The sequence below is a fragment of the Rana temporaria genome, chromosome 7, assembly GCF_905171775.1.
Source record: "Rana temporaria chromosome 7, aRanTem1.1, whole genome shotgun sequence".
Lineage (NCBI taxonomy): Eukaryota > Metazoa > Chordata > Amphibia > Anura > Ranidae > Rana > Rana temporaria.
In genome coordinates this window covers 149,816,267-149,840,604 of record NC_053495.1, presented here as the reverse complement: position 1 = coordinate 149,840,604, position 24,338 = coordinate 149,816,267, and the positions used below count along the sequence as shown (strand labels likewise).

The 24,338-nt window shown below is 41.9% G+C and overlaps 1 protein-coding gene across 1 annotated transcript in view; it reads left to right on the top strand.

Annotated features, from left to right (window-relative positions):
- The window catches only part of DNM3 (dynamin 3), a 414,911-nt gene that overhangs the window by 334,373 nt on the left and 56,200 nt on the right, over positions 1–24,338 (top strand). Inside the window, exons 20-21 of the mRNA XM_040360124.1 lie at positions 10,921–11,144; positions 14,375–14,620. Of these exons, the coding sequence (XP_040216058.1) occupies positions 10,921–11,144; positions 14,375–14,620 (470 nt within the window). The remainder of the gene's footprint in view (positions 1–10,920; positions 11,145–14,374; positions 14,621–24,338) is intronic.

The following is a 24,338-nucleotide window of genomic DNA, read 5'->3' as shown; positions in this document are numbered from 1 at the left end:
TTCAGGAATTATTCCCTTATTTTTGGCATATGTGATGGTATGAGACTTTTCAATACCTTGGGGTAGATTCAGATAGATTAGCGGATCTTTAGATCCGCGTAATCTATCTAATTTACAATCCGCCGGCGCAAGTTTTTGAGGCTAGTGCTGTATTCAGAAAGCACTTACCTCAAAACTTGCGGCGGCGTATCGTAAATCCCCCGGCGGAATTAAAATTCCGCGGCTATGGGGCGTCTACAATTTAAATCAGGCGCGTCCCCGCGCCGATCCAACAGAGCATGCGCCGTCCGCAATTTTTCCCAGCGTGCATTGCTCCAAATGACGTCGCTAGGACGTCATTGGTTTCGGCGTGAGCGTAACTTGCGTCCGGCCGTATTCTGAATCGACTTACGCAAACGACGTACAAAATTCAAAACTCGGCACGGGAACGATGGCCATACTTAACATAGGATACCCCTCACATAGAAGGGGTAACTATACGCTGGAAAAAGCCGAACGCAAGCGACGTAAAAAAAAAAGCGACGGGCGGGCATTCGTTTCTGAATCGGCGGAACTCCTCATTTGCATATTCGTCGCTTACAAAAATTGAAATGCCACCTAGCGGCCAGCGGGAGATTGCAGCCTAAGATCCGACGGTGTAAGTCACTTACACCTGTCGGATCTTAGGGAGATCTATGCGGAACTGATTCTATGAATCAGCCGCATAAATCCGACCGTCGGAACTCAGAGATACGACGGCGTATCAGGAGATACGCCGTCGTATCTCTATCTGAATCCGGGCCCTTCTGTTTAAAGTAGATTTTACTGTGCTACGCACTAGTTCTTTGGGGGCCTTTTTGGTTACTTCAGTCTCTCTTTATCATACCTTCATGTTTATACTTTGTTGTTGGTTCTCAAGCCCTACTCTGTAAAAGAAATGGTTTCCTTACCCTGCACTGATGATGGCCAACAAACCTGAAACAGCTGTATGCAGTTTGGAATAAGTGACTCTATAATATAATAGGCTTTATCTATACTATGCCATTGATGCTGTGGATATGCAGTTAGCCATTGGTGTTAAAAGAAATTATTTGCATTGTTTTGCCCACTACCCTGAAATTTGTAAAAATCCTCTTATTTTTGTAAATATGTGATTAAATGAGGTGTGAATATCTTCTGTTTTAAGAAGGCTCTATTGTGCTATGTATATGAATATTGAAAGCCTAAAGACTTCAATACAAGGCAGGTAGCTCTAGGTCACATGGTCCATAAATATTATATTGCTGTTGGGACTTTTTCGTTCATCTTTTGTTCTTTTACATATGGCTTGTTCTGTAACATCTTCTTCAATAAAGTTTTACTCCAAATCATAGATATAGGGTTGATTTGCTGAGTCTGGAGAGCTTAATTGAAGCTTAAAGCGGTGGTTCACCCTAAGGCCGAGTACTCACGACCAAACATGTTCGCTCGAAATGTCCGACGGGCTGTTTCCGGCGTACAAGGCTGTTTTTTCATTTGGCCCGCTGGCTTGTACACACCAGCGGACGATATTTCCCTGCGGACCTGAACGCGTGCACGTAATCCACGTTTGACGTCACTATAAAGGGAAAGGCCAAAATCAATGGCGACGCCCTCTGTTCCGCTTTTGCTAGTTACGGCTTTGCTCGTGTTAGTGAAGGTTTGGTTAGAGCTGATTCGCGCTTCTCGGTCTCCAGGCTTTAGCAGGTAGTATTTTCTCGTTCAGTGCGTGTGCTTGTGGGTACGTAGTTGGCATTCGGGTACAGGCGTGCAGTTCGTTCTGCTTTGCAGATTCGTACTGTGCGTTCGTATCTGTGTGTCGTGCGTTCTTTGCAGGTACCGCTGGATTTGATTGTGCTTTCTGTTGGAGTGTGTTCTTGACTGACCAGCCGGCCGGTTTGAAGCCATGATGGAGCAGCAGCGTCAATTTTCGCGAGTTGGTGCTGTTTATGGGATGGCTGCTGGATATGTTCATTATTCCAGTACTTTGGCCAGAAACAGGGGGCGGAGGCGTTTCTGGACCAAGAATTGGTTGCGCCAGCGTGACCAGTTCTCTCATATGCCTCTGCTTAGGGAAATCCAGGAGAATAATCCTAATGACTATAGGAATTTTCTCCGCATGACGGACCCCGTATTCAACAGTCTGCTGGAACTTCTGTCCCCCTATATCACGAGGCAGGACACTGTGATGCGCCAAGCCATCACGGCCGAGCAGAGGCTTATTGCCACGTTGCGGTACCTGGCGACTGGGAGGAGCCTGCAGGACCTCAAGTTCTCGACAGGCATCTCTCCGCAGGCGCTTGGGGTCATCATACCGGACACGTGTGCTGCCATCATTAAAGTTATGCACGAGGAGTATATGAAGGTAAGTTTCCTCATTTTAACCTCACAATGTGTCTTTAATAATGTGGCAAACTAACTTTTTATTTTATTTCCCAGATATGCTGTGTGTTTAACTAACGTTCCCTTTTCTCCCTATGCATGTTGATATCAGCTTTTACATGTTCTTTTTATTTAGGCCTACCTGCATATTTTGATTTAACCCAATATTAACCTGTCCAGCATGCTATCTTCGGGCCAACCCCCACCTTGCCACTTTTTTTTTTTTTTTTTTGGTTTTCTAAAAACTGTTTAAACCCCCCCCCCCCCCCTTCAAAGTGTTTTTGTCCCCATCAGAGGGCTGTGGAGTCTCTTATTAATTAAGTGGGCCTATATATTTGTGGGCCGAAATTCTCCCTTCATAATTTGTAAATGCTATTTGAAAAATGTAAAGTTGCACAAGGATGCTTGTAGGATTATGTTTGCAATGTTTATGTGCCAAAGTACTAAATCTCTTTTTTTGTTTGTCCCCACAGCTACCCTCCACACCACAGGAATGGCAGTCTGTGGCTTCCCAATTTGCAGAGCGGTGGGATTTTCCTAACTGCGGTGGAGCAATAGATGGGAAACACGTCCGCATTGTGCCCCCACCCCACTCGGGGTCCTACTATTATAATTACAAGGGTTATCATAGTATCGTGTTGATGGCGGTGGTGTCGGCACAGTATGAGTTTCTATATGTGGACGTGGGGAAGAACGGCCGGATGTCAGATGGGGGAGTGTTCGCACGGACTGATTTCTATGATCGTCTCCAAACTGGTGGTCTGGCATTGCCACCAGATGAAGATAATGTGGAAGGACTTCCGTTTGTGTTCCTAGCGGACGAGGCTTTCGGCCTTGGACCTCACCTAATGCGGCCTTTTCCCCAGAGGACCCTCACCTCAGAGAGGAGTGTGTTCAATTTTCGGTTGTCCAGGGCTCGGAGGGTAGTCGAGAATGCCTTTGGGATCCTCAGCAACCAGTTCCGCCTGTTCCTGACATCGATACATTTGGCGGAATATAAATTGAACACCATTATATTTGCCTGCTGCATTTTGCACAATTTTCTACGCAGGCACTCCCAGACGTACCTAGCCTCCATGGGCTCTGAGGCAGGACTACCCTCAGAGAACATTCCTGGCCTGGACACTGGTCGCGCTGGCTTGGCCCCCCAATCTGCTCGTGAGGTACGCGACAAATATGTTGAGTACTTCATGGGTCGGGGGGCCATTGCTATGCCAGATCATATTTCTTTCTAATTCGGCCCCCAAAGAAAGGAATATTCTCACAACTAATAAATAATTAGACCATTGGACTTTATACAGTTGTTTGTCATTACTGCTTTTTCTCTATTTTTCTGTCTTCCAGGTTCTCTCCAAAAATAGTGCACTTCTAGTGCCAGATTTACTTACTCAGATGTATTAACTAACCACATTTGCACATTATTCACTCATCTACTAACTGGGTATTCAGTCTAGAAATAAGAAGCCACTCATTTTTCTGCTTTTGATGTCACAATTAAATTTATTTATTTTACTCATTTGTTAACAAGAAATGTGTATTTTTTGGCAGAAAACATTTCCTGCAAATTTTTGGAACAAAATATTGGCTTTGAATTATTTTTTTTTTTTGTCTTTATTTACAGTGATTAGCAATAATACTGATCGAAACACAATGTAAGAATAATTTCACTGAAACTATACGCAATAATTTTTGGGCTTGTCTCCTATATATCTATCTCTAGAGATAGATATAGATATATATAGAGATATATATATATATATATATATATATATATATATATATATATATATATATATATATATATATATATATATACACACTTCTAAACATAATTTTTTTAGACTTTGGTTCAAAATTAAAGTTCTTATTTAGTTTGGTTTTCAATAACCCAGACTAATTTATGTAGAAATTTTTTTGGTTATTTTTTATATATTTTTTTTTTTTTTTGGTATTTGTTTCGAAGACATTTATTTACATTTAGAAATGTTTGGGTATTGTTTTTATACAAAACATTTTTTGGCTTTGTATTTGTTTGTGTATAATTTTTTCAACAAGATTTTAACACAACACAAATTCTTTTTTTTTTTTTTTTTAAATTCGTTAACTTCTTTCTTTAGGTGAGATTTCTTGTTCGTTTTGTGATCTGAAACTGTAAACATTTACAAACCAAAAAAGATCAACACCAAACAAAAATTTAAAAAAATAACAGCAGTCAGTCATATGGATGGTGTGCTTTCACACTGGAACACGCCAAAATTTCTAAATGCACACATTCAGTGAAAACTCGCCAAATGTCATTGGTTAAACAGACAAATGGCCACATGTGCTATCTGACATCATGGGTGATCAATGTCTGTGTTTTGTGGGAGCAAACCCTTCCTCTCAACTACTTGAGGATCGAGGAGGGGTTTGTACCCACAAAGCACAGACAATAGATAGTCTGTGATGGCAGATAGCACATATTGGCACACTGTGTGTGCATTTAGAAATTTTGGCGTATTATAAAGTACAAAAATTAAAAAGGGTTTTGTGGGCGGGGGATGGGCGGGGGATGGGCTTCTGTGGTTCAGTCTTTGACACGGCCCATCATGTCAATGATATTTTTGTAATTTTGTTCGATGACTAGCATCCTTTGTCGCATGTTGTCCATTTCCGTGCTACACTCTGAAATGACATTTCGCACATTCTGCTCCATGACTAGCATCCTTTCCCGCATAATGTCCATTTCCGTGCTGCACTCCATTACCTGCTGTACAATTATAGAAGCACTTGCACGTGAAAAATGTGCTACACCATCTTCATCCCCTAAAAAGAAACAAATTGGCATTCAAAATATGTAAATAGTTTCCAGCCTATCTGCATATGTTTGGCCCTATTAATATAGGGGTGACACTGACCTGATGGCCTGATAATTTCCACATCCCCAATTTCTTCATCTTCTATCACTCCTCCTTCTTCCACCACCTCCCCATCATCTTCTATCACTCCTCCTTCTTCCACCACCTCCCCATCATCTTCGACTCCTCCTTCATCCATCAATCCACCTTCTTTCAATTCGCCAAATTGTTCTTCCGCCACTTGCCCTTCATCTGCTATAAATTCTAAGTCCAAAATTACTTCTTCCTCCTCTCTTCCTTCCTCCTTTCTTCCTTCCTCTTCTCCTTCCACATCCTCTTCTCCTTCCACATCCTCTTCTCCTTCCACATCCTCTTCTCCTTCCACATCCTCTTCTCCTTCCACATCCTCTTCTCCTTCCACATCCTCCTCTCTTCCTTCCCCAGCCTCCTCCTGCTCAACATGTGGAGGTGTTTGATTTTGTGGGTGTCTGGCCCTCTCTGCCTCCTCCAATTGCTGGCGTCTTCTTTCCCCTATAAGAAATAATAAAAAACAAAAGGTATACTCATCAGCACACAGATATTGGATATCATAAATCGCACACATTGCATAGACGATACATTTATGATGATTTTTGGTTGTTTATTCTTTCAGCAATCCTCCATTTTTGGCGTAGTTCTAGGCCAAGCTCTGATCCTGCCCCTTTTTTGCAAAGAAGTGACACACATGGATGTCCCCCCAAAACATTAATTCTCGTCGACCCTCCAAATAAATATACTTTGATTATTGAGACACAGGTGCTTTGCATTTCCAGATGTTAAAACATCAGCTTTATTTGCATTTTGGAGAATGAATCTTGTTTGCCTGTGAAGCCTCGTACACACGGCCGAGGAACTCGGCGTGCCAAACACATCGAGTTCCTCGGCCAGTTCAGCCCTGAAGCCGCCGAGGAGCTCGGCGGGACGAGAGCTCCCATAGAACAACGAGGAAATAGAGAACATGTTCTCTATTTCCTCGCCGAGCTCCTCGTCGGCTTCCTCGGCCGAAAGTGTACACACGGCCAGTTTCCTCGGCAGAATTCAGCCAGAAACTCGGTCGGAAGCTGAATTCTGCCGAGGAAACTGGTCGTGTGTACGAGGCCTCACATGCACTCAATTTAATTTCTGTGATTTTGCTATTCAACAATGTTGGAAAACCAAGTTTGGGGCCAGTCAGCCATGTCCAGGTGTGTTGTTCCTGGAGTAACGTCACATTTTTGCAAAACAATGTCATATTACGCGTGTTTACTATTTCACGAAATTTGGTAAGGGTTGTTATTTGACATAAACACAATACAGTATCTACACGTGTTCAAAAGTACAAGCAGGCCAAGGAGGCAGATGTGAAAAACTACATGTCAACACATTATTGCAGACATTCCCCCCCCCCCTTAAATAATATGGACTTACTTTTCCGCAGAATTTTGAGTATCTTCTTCATGTGATGTGGCTCCCTCAATTTTAAATCGGACCAACGCTTCCGGAGTTGCTCCTTTGACCTGGTGACACCAAACATTCTCCTCATTCTCCTTGCCACCTTGTCCATTATGTGTGACTTTCTACGGTTCGGTGTTTTGTAGGGCCCACATTCACCATCATAATCCTTCCTCCTCATGATGTAAACCAACTCCACCATTTCTTCAAACGCCATATTAGTGGCTTTATATCTTTTAGGCCTGGATCGGGACGGTCCTGCCTCTGTCCCTTCACTTGCGCCATGAGAGCTCCGTGCCCGCTCGTGTGACATCGCCATCTTTCCTTCCCACAGAGATTAGGGGCGTGGAAACGAGGAAATGTCCCGTCAGGGGCGGAGATGAGGGCAGGGATTCTTGCATATGCGGAGTGTCGCGAATGCCAACAACGTATTGACGTAGGTTACGCGGAGAATATTCGCGCGATTCCAGAACCTACACAGTTAACGCCATATTTACTTTTTAAATTGATTAGGGGCATGGCAAAGGTGACGAGGGCGGCGTTTCATACATACGCGGAGTGGATAAAAGGCGCTTGACGTGATTACGTAGGTTACGTGTTAATTCAGCGAGCGTAACAAACGAGGATTTTGAGAGAGGCAGGTAAGAAATTTAAACATTGGATCAGCAGCGGGCTCTAAAATGTAGAGCCATGGGATGGGGGTTTGGTCTGTTGGTTGCACAGTTTTATTAAGCTATTATGTCTCTTGGATACCAGAATGTGATTTTCGTACCCAAATGCTTTTGTAGACATCACAAAATAGAGAGGTCAAAAATGCTGTGACTCATTATCAATTATGTAGGGTGTATTCAGATCAGGCCAAGTATTGTTCAGTGTTGGTTGGACAGAGGTCATTAGGAAGTTTCTTTCATGTAATCAATGCTGAGGGGCAGGATATCTACACATGCAATAGTGCCTTGATGAATGCTGTCATTTGTACTAATTGTGTATGGTTGTACATTTCTATTATTTCCTGCAATGTAACCAAAGGGGCGGCATGTATCAAAAAAATGTGAGCTAAAACCAACCAATGGGGCCGAGCTGGCCAGCATTTTATAAACAAGAGACACTGTGTTTGTATTTATATATAGGTACTACTTTTTAAACAACATATTCTATCAATGTAAATGCTGAGGCTTTTTTTAATTGTGTTTTTGGTTTCTTTTTGTTTTTTAAATCTAGAATAAAAAAAAACAAATTCATAATTTCCCAATGGATCTCCTGCAGACCCAAGAGATTATCCAGCACTTGCTGGATAAATTTAGGGAAATGCCCATCCTGTGGGATTCAAAGCAGCCCACCTACCACAACAAGGACGTACGAGCGGCAGCACTTGAACAGCTAGCAGCATACATGAGGACATGGGTGCCAGAATGCAGTGCCAACATGGTGAAGGATAAACTTGCCAACCTCAGGGGCACATATAGGAGAGCGTACAAAGCTCACCAAAAGCAGCTAAGATCTGGAGCAGCAGCAAGACCACCAAAGGAACCCAAGCTGTGGTATTACAGCCAGATGTCATTTTTGCGGGATCAACTGGAAGGCAGGCCATCAATGTCAAGTCTGAATCCCAACCTTCCCTCCACGCTACCTCCCAGTGGGACTTCCCCAGATCACCACAGCCCTGCAGAGTCAGATGAAGAGGGCCTGGCTGACAGAGAGGCAGATCTGCGCCTCTACGATGATGAGGTATAGTAGTTTCATAACTATTTATGTAATAATATTAATTATTGTTTGATTCTTGACTTGATATTGGTTAATAAAATACAAGCTGGGAAGCAAAAATCAAAAGTCGTGGGCAAACAAATAGGTGTCAGGGATGACAACTGCAGGGGTCAGAGGGTGAGTCTGTTTTCAAGTTTAAATTCAAGGCAAAAAATAAGATTCAAGCATGAAAATGTGAGTGATTATATTCCTAAATATATTACAACATATCCCTTTTTTTTACACAGGAAGAAGAGACCAGCCAGGAGGTGGCAGATCCTCTCCTCACTGTCAGCCAGGACGAAGGGGTCAGTGGCAGCCAGGAGGAGGCCGGGCCCAGTGGCGTTCAGCAGCTCCCCAGGACAAGCACCACCAGCCAGGCTCCTCCCCTTTATATTAGGCCACCAGGCCGTAAGAAGAAATTGGGGGCAGTGGAGGAAGCCAGCCTCAAAATGATTCAGGAGGCGAGTGCCATCATGAGGGCCCCCCTCAACCCCACTGAGGCCTACAGTGCCTCCGTGGCACATGATCTCAATAAAGGCACGGAGGAGCAGAGGCAATTGGCCAAGGGCATCATCAACCAGGCCCTTTGGTGGATGCAGAGGGAGCTGCTGACCCCAGACACTGGGCTATGTGACCCGGCCCGGCTTGCTGAACATCATACTCCTGCTGCCACATCATCCCCACCTGCAAGGGCCCAGGGAAGACCCGCTGTAAGGCAGCCTGGAAGGAAGGTTGCAAGGAAGAGGAGACGTTGATGCCCTGCCTTCCATTTGATCCCCCACAAATGGCATCTTGTTTGGACTATCACAGCTTGGGTTCCTTTGGTGTTATGTGCTGCTGCTTCAGATTTTATTTTGTGTGCCTCCTGAGGTTGGCTAGTTTATCCTTCACCATGTTTGAAATGCAAGTTTGCATGTATGTTGCTAGCTGTTCAAGTGCTGCCATTCTGGTTTTGTTCCTTTTTATCATTTGCTCAAATAAAAGCCTTTTTGTTGATTTGAAAAACGTGCCTATTGTTTGTAATACTGTGGGTATTATTTTAGGCATCAAACATTACAAACAAATAAAATGTTTAATCTAAAATATTCACTAACTCATGGGGGGGGGGGGGGGGGGTATTTGGTGTGCCAACATGGTAGACAATTTAAACAACCTTCAAAATAATCCAGTTAAATATACAAACAAAAGCAAAATCAAAACTATTTCCTATTAAAATATTCTAAATGGTGACATAACTATAAACACCTAAATAAAGTGGGAAAGATAACCATTAAACATTAAAAGCAAAAAATTTGACATGTGGAGGACCACTAAAAATATGATACGTCGGGCCAATAAAAGTTTGCAAAAATCTTACTACATCACAGCTAACAAATGTCACTTTTCAGTATGGAACAACTCAGTTGAAATAACATGAGCTAAATAACTGATTATTTATAGCAAGAGAAGAATGAATAAAACGACGGCATCAAGCGTTGTTTATTGTGTGGTTTGCTTCAGTGTTCTATTGCTAGAATTAATCTTTCTATTGACGAATGTGCCATATCCCAAACAAACGTGAGTTTTACCTGAACGAGCGCTCCCGTGGCCTCATTTAGTCTGAGCATGCGCGGGGTTTTTGTACGTTGGTTTTGTGTACTCACCACCAAACATGTCCGTTCGGACAGGATTTGAGCGGACGGTTTTAAAACAAGTTTGCAAATAAATGTCTGCTGAAAAACGGCCCGGCGGGCAAATGTACGGTGAAATTCTGCACGCTCGTAACTACACACGAACAAACATGTCTGCTGAAACTGGTCCGCGGGCCAGTTTCAGCAGACATGTTTGGTCGTGAGTATGGGGCCTAAGAGGGCACTTTTTAGCCTTAGATTCCTGCTCGTTTTTACTAGGGGAATCGGCTATTTGTTTTAAAATATGAGCATTACTTACCCATTTACAAGATGCATCCTCTCCGTCGCTTCCGGGTATGGGCTGCGGGAATGGGCGTTCCTTCTTGATTGATAGTCTTCAGAGAGGCTTCCGACGGTCGCATCCATCGCGTCACGATTTTCCGAAAGAAGCCGAACGTCGGTGCGCAGGCGCAGTATAGAGCCGCACCGACGTTCGGCTTCTTTCGGCTACGAGTGACGCGATGGATGCGACCGTCGGAAGCCTCTCGGAAGACCCATACCCGGAAGCGACGGAAGAAGATGCATCTCGAAAACGGGTAAGTACAAATAGCCGATTCCCCTAGACCGAACGAGCAGGAATCTAAGGGGAAAAGGGGAAAAATTTAATAAATGGGTGAACTCCCGCTTTAATTGAACAAGCTAAAGTTAGAAGTTGATTGGCTACCATACACAGCTACACCAGATTTTGCACCTTCCAGTTTTAGTAAGCCAACCCCATAATGTCTCTGGCCAACTAAAATTCAACCCTCTAAAGATCCTGAAACATATTTATAGTAACTTATGTGGGTTAATTTATTTTTGTTATGTTTTTACAACAGGTAAAAGCATTTATCCACAGAGAACTGCTTGCTCAATTATATTCTTCAGAGGACCAGAGCAGTTTAATGGAGGAGTCAGCTGAGCAGGCTCAAAAACGTGATGAAATGTTGAGGATGTACCATGCTTTAACAGAAGCTCTACAGATTATTGGTGATATCAGCACATCCACCATTTCTACTCCATTGCCACCTCCTGTAGATGATTCCTGGATGCAGTTACGCTGGTACAGATTATGGCTCAAGATCATATGTATAATGCTTTATATTTTGCATGGTTGAAATGTAATTGTTACGATCTGTAAACTATAGGTAAAAAAATGGTACAAAAGGGCGCAACGAGTGTAAATTAATATGCAAAAAAGGGGGGTGACTAAAGCGCTAGCCAGTACTAACAAAGTGAGGGTGAGAAATGTGTTAACAAAATATAAATAAAAAAATCAATGCAGCTCAAATCTAAATTGTGCTACCAACAAAAAAATTGGATGAATAAAGTGAATGATGAGCGCTCATCATTCACTTTATTCAATCCAATTTTTTTGAGTGTAAATGAATGTCCATATAAACACCAATTGATTAATAAAAAAAAAATATACTGTATTTGCTGGCGTATAAGACTACCTTTTACACTAAAAAAAACTTGCGAAAAAGCAGGGGTCGTCTTATACACCAGGTCAGCAGCTCGGATGCCTGCTGGATGTGCAGTAATACTGTATGTAGCTTCGGCTACATACAGTATATACCGCTTAGCCAATCACGCTGAGCGATGTATTCAAATGAATACAGAACCTGCTCGGATTTGAGAAACAACCTCTGCCAATCCAAACAGGCTACATACAGTAGCCTGCTTGGATTGGCTTTGAGAGTCAGAGAGGCGTGCGCTGATGATGTTACAGCCTCTGCCAATCCAAGCAGGCTTTGTATTCATTAATAGCATACATCGCTCACCTCCAGCAAGAATGAAGAAGAATATGGCTCCAGAAGGAAGAAATATGAAGCGTCGGAAGCCTCGGAAGGTGGGTCGTCTTATATGGTGAGTACAGGCAAAAAATCGTAAAAAAAAAATGTAAAATTAGGGGGTCGTCTTATACACCCGGTCGTCTTATACACAGGCAAATACGGTATATAAAAAATATATAATAAAAGTTCAAAACATTTGCAAATGTAGAAAAGGCAACAAGATGCTATGTTCCGGATTTAGGCTCCAACCACCGTGCTCTCAGAAAGTGCAACGTGCATAATAAAGTGCTTCATCCGAAGTGACAATCAAAATGCGCTCACCAGAAATATACGGCCATAAAAGACCTTCAGGCATGTAAAGGGTTCTTTCAGGATCCTTCTCAATACACTCTCTCCCAAATTAGGGTCAATTCCCAATAGATCCAAATGTAGATGACTCCTTATGTATTCCAATCATCCAATCTAAAAGATTCCAAACGGCTCCACAGCAATGAGCCACAAAAAACGGGGATCGTGTAATACCGTTTTTATTTTTTTTAAACTTGCAGGGTAAAACAGTGTTTACAGGCAAGTACACACACAGTTTTATGAAAGGAGGCAGTGGCCGGATTACTCACTGTAAGCGAATGCGATATGAGCCCCGGCATACATCTCAGCTGTTCAGGACTTAAAAACTCAAAGCTCCAGTGTGAGGCATGCTTTGTCAAATTTCAATGCATTTTGCGTGTCTCACGTCATCAGGAAAATGGCGCCGCCGCCATTACACCGGAGTCTTATAACACCTCTAGCGCTTGTTGGAGCTGCACTTCTTGTATATATATTTAATTAATTTTTTATTTCACATATTTTTGTTGGCGCCGTTATCCATTTTTTTCTATATTCACTGCAAAATATAGATAACTACCCTTTCCTGGATGATGTGGCTACTGAGAAGCCCATTTTGTAATATTAAAAGATATTTCCACTCAAAAACAGACTCTAAAAGTAAATGCAAACTGAATTAAAGCTAAAACACTTTGTACCATAAACAATTGCTTTTAACCACTTCCAGCCCAAGGTAAGTATATGGACGTCCTTGACTTTGAGCGGGGATATCTGAACAATGCCTGCAGCTACAGGCATCATTCAGATATTGTCTTTTAGAGCCGGTAATTCTCTGCACAATAAAAATTATCATAGCGTCCCCCCTCCCGCCACCCTCTGGTGCTTCTAACAAATCATCGCTGTGATCAGTGAGATGGAAAATGGATCCGCCGGCCCCGGATGCTTACAATAGAGATTTACGGTGGACTAGATGGTCGCTGGAGTACCTATGACTGTTCGGAGGACGTGTGCGATGTTATGACGTCACGCCCGGCCTCTGCATTAAAAGAAACGGTACTGCCGGGTGGGAAGCTGAGATAGTTTTTTTTTATTATTTCAGACTTCCCAGCCTACAGGTGAGATCTTATTGAGGTCTTATTGACCCCATATCTCACTGTAAAGAGGACCTGTCCTGCTTATTCCTATTACAAGGGATGTTTACATTCCTTGTAATAGAAATAAAAGTGATCAAAAATGTATTTATTTTTTAAAAGTGTCAAAGTAAAAAGTTAAAAATAGAATTAACAATAAAAAAAATGTGCTCGCATGCAGAAGCGAATGCATACGTAAGTCCCGCCCACGTATGAAAACGGTGTTCAGACCACACATGTGAGGTATCAACACAAACGCGTTAGAGCGAGAGCAATAATTCTAGCCCTAGACCTTGCCTGTAACTCTGTAACAGAAAGGTTTCTATACAGTAAGAGCTGTGAAAATGTGGAATAGACTCCCTCCAGAGGTGGTTCTGGCCAGCTCAGTAGATTGCTTTAAGAAAGACCTGGATACTTTCCTAAATGTACAGAATATAACTGGGTACTGACATTTATAGGTAAAGTTGATCCAGGGGAAATCCGTTTGCCTCTCGGGGGATCAGGAAGGAATTTTTTCCCCTGCTGTAGCAAATCGGATCATGCTCTGCTGTTTTTTTTTTGCCTTCCTCTGGATCAACTGTGGGTATAGAATTGGGTATATTGGATTGTACGATTTTTTTTATGGTTGAACTAGATGGACTTGTGTCTTTTTTCAACCTAACTATGTAACTATGAAATAAATCTAAGCAATTGTTACTCAAATGTTACAATTTGACTAAGGGAAGTAGCAATGATATAATACAAGGTAGTCATATAAACCCAGTTTTACCCACATGTTATAAGTTCAGATTATGAGCACACAAATTTCTTGTCATGTTGGGAGATCTCCACAATCAGTGATTTCCCCCCACAGAAAAATGAATGCCATGCAACTTGGAAAGGACAGTCCTAGACAGTCTAGCAGTTCTTTAATTGTGATGAGGACGCATACTCCCTCCCCCTTCCTTGTTATTCTTGATGATAGTTGAGCCTATCTATAGGTTTCCATAGTCTGATTATAGTTGGAAGATATAACTATTTTACTTGTTCTACTTTTTTTATAGGTCACCACCTGCAAGTCCACCTTCCCAGAAAAAAACGTCTCAGCATTCTACTCCAACAAGACCTTCTTCGTCACTGTCAAGTCGTGGTTTTGTTACTGCTGTACAATCACTGAGCTCTCAGCCTGCAGCTCCACCAGTACCCTCTCGTCCAGGAGCCATATCTTCTTTTTCAAATGCTAATGATTCACTTTTGATGCCACCACAGATACCCTCTCGCCCATCACGTGCACCACCTGGTGTCCCCAGGTATTACTATTTACAGTCATTTACTTTTTCATGGTGAACTGCATATAGGTTGTTGTCTTGTCTAACAGAACAGACGGTTCTGTCAAACTGGTGCTAAAGCACTAAATGTTAGGTAGCCAGAGTCAACCCAATTCTGAATTTTTAGTTATGTAGGATTTGGCCTTCTCTAAAACCAACCCAATCAACAAATAATATTTAGGTCCACACAAGGAACAGTTATATAGACAACACCCACTTACAATTTCCAGTAATATGGTTTATTTGTCTGGCATAGCTACTACCATTGTTTGATCTGTGTTGAGGGAAGGAGGACATTTGCCTAAATTATTTCTATTTTTTGTTTACATAATCTTGCTATGATTTCCGTGCATACCTTTTATGACACATCTAATGTAATCTAAATAAGTATACTAAAGAAAGTTCCTATATAGTAGCCCTGAATTGATATTGGGATCCAGGGAATAGAAGTATATGACTGAGTACATAGAGCAACTATGTACCTGAGGTGGACCTTCCTATGGATAGTCACAAAAAAAAGTAAAGTCACCATTGAAAAGGATTGAAAAGACATCAAAAAGATATACTCTTCCTTGGGGGGTTTTCATTCCAAGAATGTTCTCACTTTTCTTCTCTCCAAAACTCTCCTCCCAGCAGCCATTTTAGGAAAGGGCAGAAGATTCACTCTTCCTTTACTTCCTGATTTCATTCCATATTAGTCATATGTAAAAGGACACTAAATAAAGTTTATGGTAAAAAGCATTGCAAAGTTATTTTCATATATATTTTTTTGTGACACTGAAAAAAGCAAGCAAAATAATTGAAACGAAAACACAAACTTAAATCTTTATGGTAAAAAAAATAGAAATTAAAAAAAATACAGAAACATAACAGCCAAGGGGAGGGAGGAGTAATTAGGACAGATTAGTGTTAATAAATGGTTGTTAAGGAGTTGAATAGGCATCCTTTTTTTTTCGGTTTCTCTGACTAATCTCAGTTGCAGCTCAAACTTCACACCTTTGATCTACATATCAATAAATAGTATACCCAATACAAGTGCAGTGCTATACCCTAAACATAATCGCATCTCATAACATGCAATATGTTTGCCAAAAACCTTCATAAAAAAATATAATATAAATCCAATCTTAGTAAAGAATATACAAATTCTTAAATAACCATATTCATATATATAAAAAAAGGACAGTACAATTATATACAGAATGATTCATGCAACAAAAACATCAATAAATTCACTATAATAGCGCAAAATTCATAAACTCCACCGTGAGAAATGTGTACAGCATCAAAAAACATCTGTGTATTTTCAATTAAAAATCCATATAATGAAAACATCCCTTTCAATAAATAAAGTGTTTCAGTGCTCCTCCACACTGGACATGTGAAAATGCTTTGAGGTTGATTTACTAAAACTGTAGTGTGCAAAAGTTTGTGCAGCTGTACATGCTAGCCAATCAGTTTCTAACTTCAGTTTGTTCAATTAAGCTTTGAAAAAAAACAAAAAACTATAAGCTGATTGTTTACTATGCATAGCTGCACCAGATGTTGTGCTCTCGCCAGATTTTTCGCACAATCAACCTCATTGTGTATACACCCTTATGTCGTGCCACACAAACTGTGATGATGGGTGTCCACTCACCTGGGCAGTAGGACCCCTAATTACAGGAGGTCTTAGGCAGCCCATACAGTATCATTTTTATTTATTTTTTCATTCAACCAGCCGGCAAAAGCTGGCGGCATTGATCGATCAGGAAAAAACCGAACAGGGTGCTTGCACAGAAGTTGATCGGTAGACAAACTCATGTACAACCAGCCTGCCCATATAAGGATCAAGATTTAATTGGTTCAGCAGAATTTCGAACTGACTTTAAATGCTACAGACACCTACTGGATGACAGCCACTTCACAACTTTCCTCCTTCAGAACACGTGGCTAAGACCCCAAGTGACCTACAGAGCTGAATGCCTTTAAAGGGCTAAAACTTCTTCTCTGCTCCACCACTCGTATATCATATCAAATATAGGCGAATAGAAAACAACTCATAGTGCTCTCTGTAAAATCATTTATTAAGAATAAAAACAGAGTGTACTTTCATACAGCAAAATCAGCGATATATCATAGATTATGCCACTTGGCATGAAATCTTCACAACAGTTACAAAGTATAGCTTACGAATTCACAATGCAAATTGGCTGTATCTAAATCTCAGGTGTGGCTCACCAAGGACCATCAAAGTCTTGCCCCTCCAGTGCCACCCTAAGTTACTTCGCCCATATTATTCAGACCAGTATGTTGTGCAAGTATACTTAACCAGCATTCATACCTAGCAATCTACCCATGACCAAATCCACCGGGTCGAGTCCAGGAACATCTGTTCAATTAAGCTTTGACAAAAAACCTAGAAGCTGATTTCTTTGCAGATCTGCACCAGATTTTGCAATCTCCAGTTTTATACTCTATATTATAGGCTTTCATCCATAATAACCAAAAGTCAATATGTAAAGTCCACCAAAACTGTGCAAAATAAAAGTGTTGAAACCTTCTCCCGTTAAATATCAATCACACTTATGTACATATCCAGCCGTTCTGGTATGGAATGTCACCAAGTATCTCCCCAAGATTCATAAATGTCCATTATCATATGAAAAAATAAAAGGTATCCTCCAATGGTACAATAACCAAGTAAACTTACATTTATTGACAAGTAGAAAGCCACTCACATGTCAAAAACAATGAAATCACATGTACATCAAAGGTGACATCAGGCTCTGTCTCTCTATGTGATAGACTTGTATTGGTCTCATCACCTCCAGACACCAGGACCATCTTAATGCATGGGCACCCCTAGGCACTGCCCAGTGGCCCCAGGTGCAGGGGGGCCCCATGATAATCTTGCAGTACATCATACTTGTCAACTGTCCCAATTTGCTGGGACAGTCATGCTTTTTACCAAGCTGTCCCAGGGTGGCCATATCCTGGACAGCATCCCGGAACCAGTACTGTGCCCTCCTGACCTACTCAGTACTGTGCCTTTCTGCCTCCCTCTGTACTGTGTCCCTTCTGTTGATTAGTCTTTGATTCATGGCATGTGTTCTCGTTGTTTAAAATTGATGATATTGAAAGTACTAATCAATATATCAACTGTTCATACTATAATTCTTCAGAATAGGTGTGCAAATTGGGGCAGTCTGGTAGGGGCCCCAGTGTACTTTGCCCAGGGGCCCATGATGTTATTAAGATGGCCCTGCCAGACACCACAGACTAGCTCCACATCTACTTCTGGTTCTGGTCCTGACGTCATCTGTGGTCGCCATGGTTATGCATGGACTGTATTAATGAAAGAGTCTAAGAAAATAGTCATCATAGACCCTTTTTGCCAGGTAACATCAACCAATCAGACTTTCATTATCCTCATGGTATGTGGAGTGCTCAAGAAAAAAAAATCCTGTGATGCCTTGACAAAATACACCATATAAAATAGGACCTTCTTGGGAGCCAGAGGTTCCACCTGGTACTTGCAAAAGATTACTCATCACAAGTGTAGCCTCTATCTACAGAGTGAAGGTAGTCATCTCTTTCATCATAATGTACTAACAATATATCATTTAGGTATTAGAATGTGACCTATAGCCTCAAATATATAAAGTAGTTGTATATTAAAATGATATGATATAACTCAGAACATTTTTTGGGAGGCCCTTTCATGAAATGCTACATTCCCCTCTCTCATTGTGCTACTTTATCCCAGTAATTCTCTTCTAGCCCAATGCTCAGTACTGTAGTTCCTGTCGGAGTATTATGTGTCTCTCTCACACAAGAACATTTTCTTTTCTGGCCCTTCTGTCATTCCTTTGCACTTTCAAAATAGAGTTATTTCACCCCCCTCCTCACATTTCTCCCGCTGAGACCCTTTTGCTGGAATGTTGAAACCAGGACACGCAACCATTCATCATTAAGTAGGAAATCATTTTCTTCTTGGTTAACAAAAGCAGCTCTTGCATTTCGTACAGTATGCTCTTAGTTTCCACTTGTTGTCTTTTGCTTGTATATAATTTAGAAAAAGCTTTCAACTGTCATTGTAGGGTTACTGTGTTCGGAAAAACAGATGAATATGACACCTGAAAACGATTCCTGCTATGTAAACATGTCCAACATAGAGGCTCATTGAGGATGGGGTTTGTTGCATGAGGAGCGATGATTACTGTGACATATGGAGGGGATTTACTAAAACTGCAGAGTGCAAAATCTGGTGCAGCTCGTCATAGGAACCAATCCGCTTCCAGGTTTTTTTGTTAACCTCCCTGGCGGTAATCCCGAGTCTGGCTCGGGGTGGAAATCCAGTACCATTAGCAGTATCCCCAAGCCAGACTCGGGATTGCATCACAGTATCCAGGCGGAGTTTACTTACCTTGTCCCTTGGATCCTGCGATGTCTCCCCGCTGTGTGAGCAAGCTGTCTCCTCGCTCGATTCACACAGTGCCCGTGTGCCGCAGAGCTCCGTTCCCTGCGACGTTACGACGCACGGGGGCGGAGATCGGCGCCAAATTCAACAAAAATAAAAACACAGTACACATACAGTATACCTCAGAGACTGAACAAAAGAGGGCGCCAATCTAGGTGTAGCATTACAATTACAATTTTATTAAAAGCATACAAGTGGCAACTCACAATAAAACAGGATGCATGTGCAAATCAGTCCTATGGCCACCTTGTAGCCACTGCATCTCAGGCCTCGTACACACGACCGAGTTTCTCGGCAAAAACCAGCAAGAAACTTGCTGGGAGATATTTTTTTGCAGAGGAAACCGGTCGTGTGTACATTTTCGTCGAGGAAACTGTCGAGAAACTCGACGAGCCAAAAAGAGAGCAAGTTCTCTATTTCCTTGACGGGAATGGAGAAAATTGGCTTGTCGAGTTCCTCGACAGCCTAACAAGGAACTCGACGAGCAAAACGATGTGTTTCGCCCGTCGAGTTCCTCGGTCGTGTGTACGAGGCTTCAGAGTGTGACAAGGCTAATATGGGTAAATCTAGACAGGCAGATGTGGCCAATGTTTTCTTTTTTTTTTTAATCCATGCTTAATCCATAGATAGATAGATAGATAGATAGATAGATAGATAGATAGATAGATAGATAGATAGATAGATAGATAGATAGATAGATAGATATTTTGCTTTCAATACTTAATTTTCAGCCTAATTTCATATTTAGAGAATATTGGGAAAATCATTACAGCACAAAAAGATCTGGAAATGTATGGAACCATGAATTTTAAGAGTCTGTGTAAGCATTGTGTTTCCATAGCAGAAGAATAAAATCTCAATTAAAGGGCAGAGGTGTAACATATACTGTGCCACAATGAATTATATCACTAACACTGAGAAAATCCTTCTGGAGGTTGTGCTCTGTATCTGGTCTGCACGAGCCCAGTGTAAAAGGACAATGCACCTTTTGTATGAGCTTAACAGAAGCTTGGCAATAGGTTAACCAAGCAGAGTTTTTGTAAATCCCCACCTCCAACAACTGCAAAGAATTCCTTTAATATTAGTTTCTCCCCCCCCTCTTTCCCTTTCCTCAGTTACTAGCAAAACAGAGAAGGGAAAAAAATCTTCCTGAAGGTCAAAGAAGTCAGGTCTCCTGTTGGACTTACACAATAACCCTTTGAGCGTGAAAAGCCCATTTTCATTGCTTTACTGTTTATATTTTGGTTAGCATTTTTGTCATGCCACTTGTTAATATGTAAGAATTTATACCGAAAAGAACTGAAAGATGTGATATTTAATTTGAGAGCAAATACAGATTTTTCCATAGCCTTCTTAACCACTTCAGCCCCGGAAGAATTTACCCCCTTCCTTACCAAAGCACTTTTTGCGATTCGGCACTGCATCGTATTTGACTGACAATTGCACGGTCGTGCGACGTGGCAACCAAACAAAATTTACGTCCTTTTTTTCCCCACAAATAGAGCTTTCTTTTGGTGGTATTTTATCACCTCTGCAGTTTTATTTTTTTGCGCTATAAACAAAAGAAAAGCGACAATTTTGAAAAAAAATCTATATTTTTTACTTTTTGCTATAATAAATATCCCCAAAAAAACTATAAAAAAAAAACCTTTTTTTTCCTCAGTTTCGACCGATACGTATTCTTCTACATATTTTTGGTAAATATTGATCAAAAGTCATAGCGCCTACAAAATAGATGATAGTTTTATTGCATTTTTTTATTTTTTTACTAGTAATGGCGGCGATCTGCCATTTTTATTGTGACTGTGACATTGTGACGGACATATCGGACACTTTTGACACATTTTTGGGACCCTTCACATTTACACAGCGATTAGTGCTATAAAACTGCACTGATTACTGTATAAATGTGACAGGCAGGGAATGGGTTAACACTAGGGGGCGCTGAAGGGGTTAAATATGTTCCCTAATGTGTGATTCTAACTATAGGGGGAGGGGACTCACAAGGGCAGGAGACCGATGTGTGTTCCTCTGTACTGGGAACACACATTGGTCTCCTCACTTGACAGGACCGTGGATCTGTATGTTTACACACACAGATCCACAGTCCTGCCATGATTGCGGGCAATCACGGGTGCCCGACGGACATCGCGCCCGCCGGGCACACGCACCGGGTCACGTGCAATCATTAAAAAAACACCCTTGACATAGTGGCGCCCTTCACTACGTCATACAATAGGTCTAGGAAATCTAAATCATGCCCATGGTATTCTTCCTCATTGGGAGAGTTAAAATCTAAAAGACGTCAGCTTGAACGCAAATGGATCAGAACCAATCACCCGCAGGACAAACTGGCCTATAGGAGTCAGTGCAGAGTGTATAGCAAGCGAGTAAAAACTAAAAAAATAAGCTATTACAATACCCAAATAGCCCAAGCAACCAACAAAGATGCTGAACTATTTAAAATCGCATCCAGTCTCTTTAATAACAAAAAATATTTCTCTTCTATCCCATCTTCAGATAAAATGTGCTCCAGCCTCCTTCTGTCATTTGAAGCTAAAATACAGAAAATCTGGACATCCACCCACCAGGCTGTACGACCTCCTGACCGGCCAACAATATCAGGCCCTCACCCAGGTCTTACGCAATTTATAGATACCACCCCTGAGGAGATTCTGAAAATTATGAGAGATTTAAAAGCCACATCATATTCGGATGATATCTGTCCCGGGTGGCTCATGAAGGCCAATGCCATAACACTGGCTCCAGACATCTGCAAAGTCATTAACCTTTCTCTGCAATTAGGCATCGTCCCAGGAAAAATGAAGCATGCCATAGTAACACCCCTTCTGAAAAAAATGGGCCTCGACATAACTGATCTGCTCAACTTTAGACCCATCTTCGCCATCTCCTTCCTGGCAAAAATCCTAGAGCAAGTAGTCTTCAGGCAGCTACAAAACTATCTTGAGGGGGGGAACCTCTTCCATGACACCCAGTCGGGGTTTCGTCCGGGAAGAGGAACTGAGATATCTGTGTTGTCCATGCGAGAAAGACTACTGACAATCCGCGACGCAGGGGGGTCGGCAGCTCTGATTCTGCTAGACCTCTCCGCCGCATTCGACACTGTTGACTATGATATACTGTTGGACAGATTAAAAAATCTCTTTGGTTTTGACGGGGTGGTCCTGAGCTGGATAAGCTCGTTTCTCCATAAGAGAACACAATATGTCAAGATGGGAACACACCGGTCTACCCCTAGACCTCTTACATGTGGAGTTCCACAGGGGAGTGCACTATCGCCACTCCTCTTTAATTGCTATGTCCGTCCTCTTGCTGATATCATCCAGAACAACAACCTGGAGTGCCAGCTTTATGCTGATGACACACAAATTCTGGTTGATTCCGCAGGAGGACCTGAGCAGCATATTCAGCTGGCGAGATGCCTGGTAGAAATACAGGACTGGATGGCTGGTAATAAGCTTGGATTGAACGCAGCCAAAACTGAAGTCTTATTAACCCCCCTGGCGGTATTCCCGAGTCTGACTTGGGTTAGATTTTTGTGCTAGGATCGGTAACCCCGAGTCAGACTCGGGCTCGCCTCGCTGGATCCACAGGCAGTGTTTACTTACCTTGTCCCTGGATCCAGCGATGACACTGCGCTGTGTGAGCGAGCGGGTGCTCGCTCGATTCACACAGCGTCCTCCTGTGCCGCCGATCTCCGTTCCCTGCGACGTTACGATGCACGGGAGCGGAGAACGGCGCCAAATTCAAAAACGTAAACAAACACATTACATACAGTATACTGTAATCTTATAGATTACAGTACTGTATGTAAAAATTACACACCCCCCTTGTCCCTAGTGGTCTGCCCAGTGCCCTACATGTACTTTTATATAATAAAAACTGTTCTTTCTGCCTGCAAACTGTAGATTGTCCATAGCAACCAAAAGTGTCTTTATTTCAAAAATGGTTTTAGAGCAGCTAGAAAACAGCGATAATAAATTATAATCACTTGCAGAATTGTGCTATAGCGATTTGTGGGGAAATTTGTCATAAAAAAATAAAAGTAATGACAGCGACAATTCTGCAACTGAGCACATTTCAGTGATTTTGAGTTGATTACATTATTGAATAATTTTTATTATAATTATATTATTATTTGTTATAATTATTTATAATTATTTATTATACTATTAATTATAATTTTGTTTTTAAAAAAATGTCATACCCGGGATGTCTACAAGACTCTTGTTTGGTCAGATTTAAGTGAGTTATTCCTAAGAATTACAGGCCTACAGTACAAATCACCAAATTTCCTTGCAAATAATGGTACCGCTTTCAGCACCTTTTTTCTCAAAGAATCATACCGCCAGGGAGGTTAATCGGTCCTAATAGCACCCCCCTTGGCATGGCCTCCATCTTTCGGACCCACACCCATTCCAGCCAAGCAGGTAAAAAACCTAGGAGTCATAATTGACGACACCCTCTCGTTCGTGCCCCACTTTAGAAACATCATGCGGAATGCCAATTACCATCTAAGGCTCCTCAGAAAAGTGAAACTTCTATTTATGCAAAATAACAGATCCTTACTTGCCCAGGCTTTTATCCATTCCAGGTTAGACGGGGCAAACGTATTCTTACTGGGTGCCCCGCAGAAATGGACCCACAAGCTTCAGGTGGTGCAGAACCACACTGCTCGCTTTGTACTCGGTTTAGCGAGACAAGATCATATTAGCATGGCCAGGAAATCTCTTCATTGGCTCCCTATCGAGCAGAGAGTGATTTTCAAAACTCTCTGTATTTTCTTCCGTGCTTACTGGGGACAGGGTCCCAAGTATTTACATAGTCTGGCGGTGCACTATGAACCCACGCGCCAATTAAGATCCAAGACCCAACACTTAGCCACAGTTATTCCGTTTAAACTTTCATCCATGGGAGGCAAACGTCTTCAGAGTAGGGGGGCCATGCTGTGGAATGCCCTTTCCCTGGAACTTAAGATGACACCTAACCTGCTCCTCTTCAGAAAGAAACTGAAGACGGAGCTGTTCCTCCAGGCTTATGGATAAAAAAAAAAATGTCATACTCCGCCCGTCCATCGAAGGAGCCACTTGCCACTCTAATGACCATGACCCCGGAACGGCCTTGATTATTCAGACATCAACGAAGTCATGCACCCTTTCGCTAGTTTTCTTCCTCCTTTTTTCTTTTTTTTTCTGTTTTTCTCTCCTTTATGCTTTC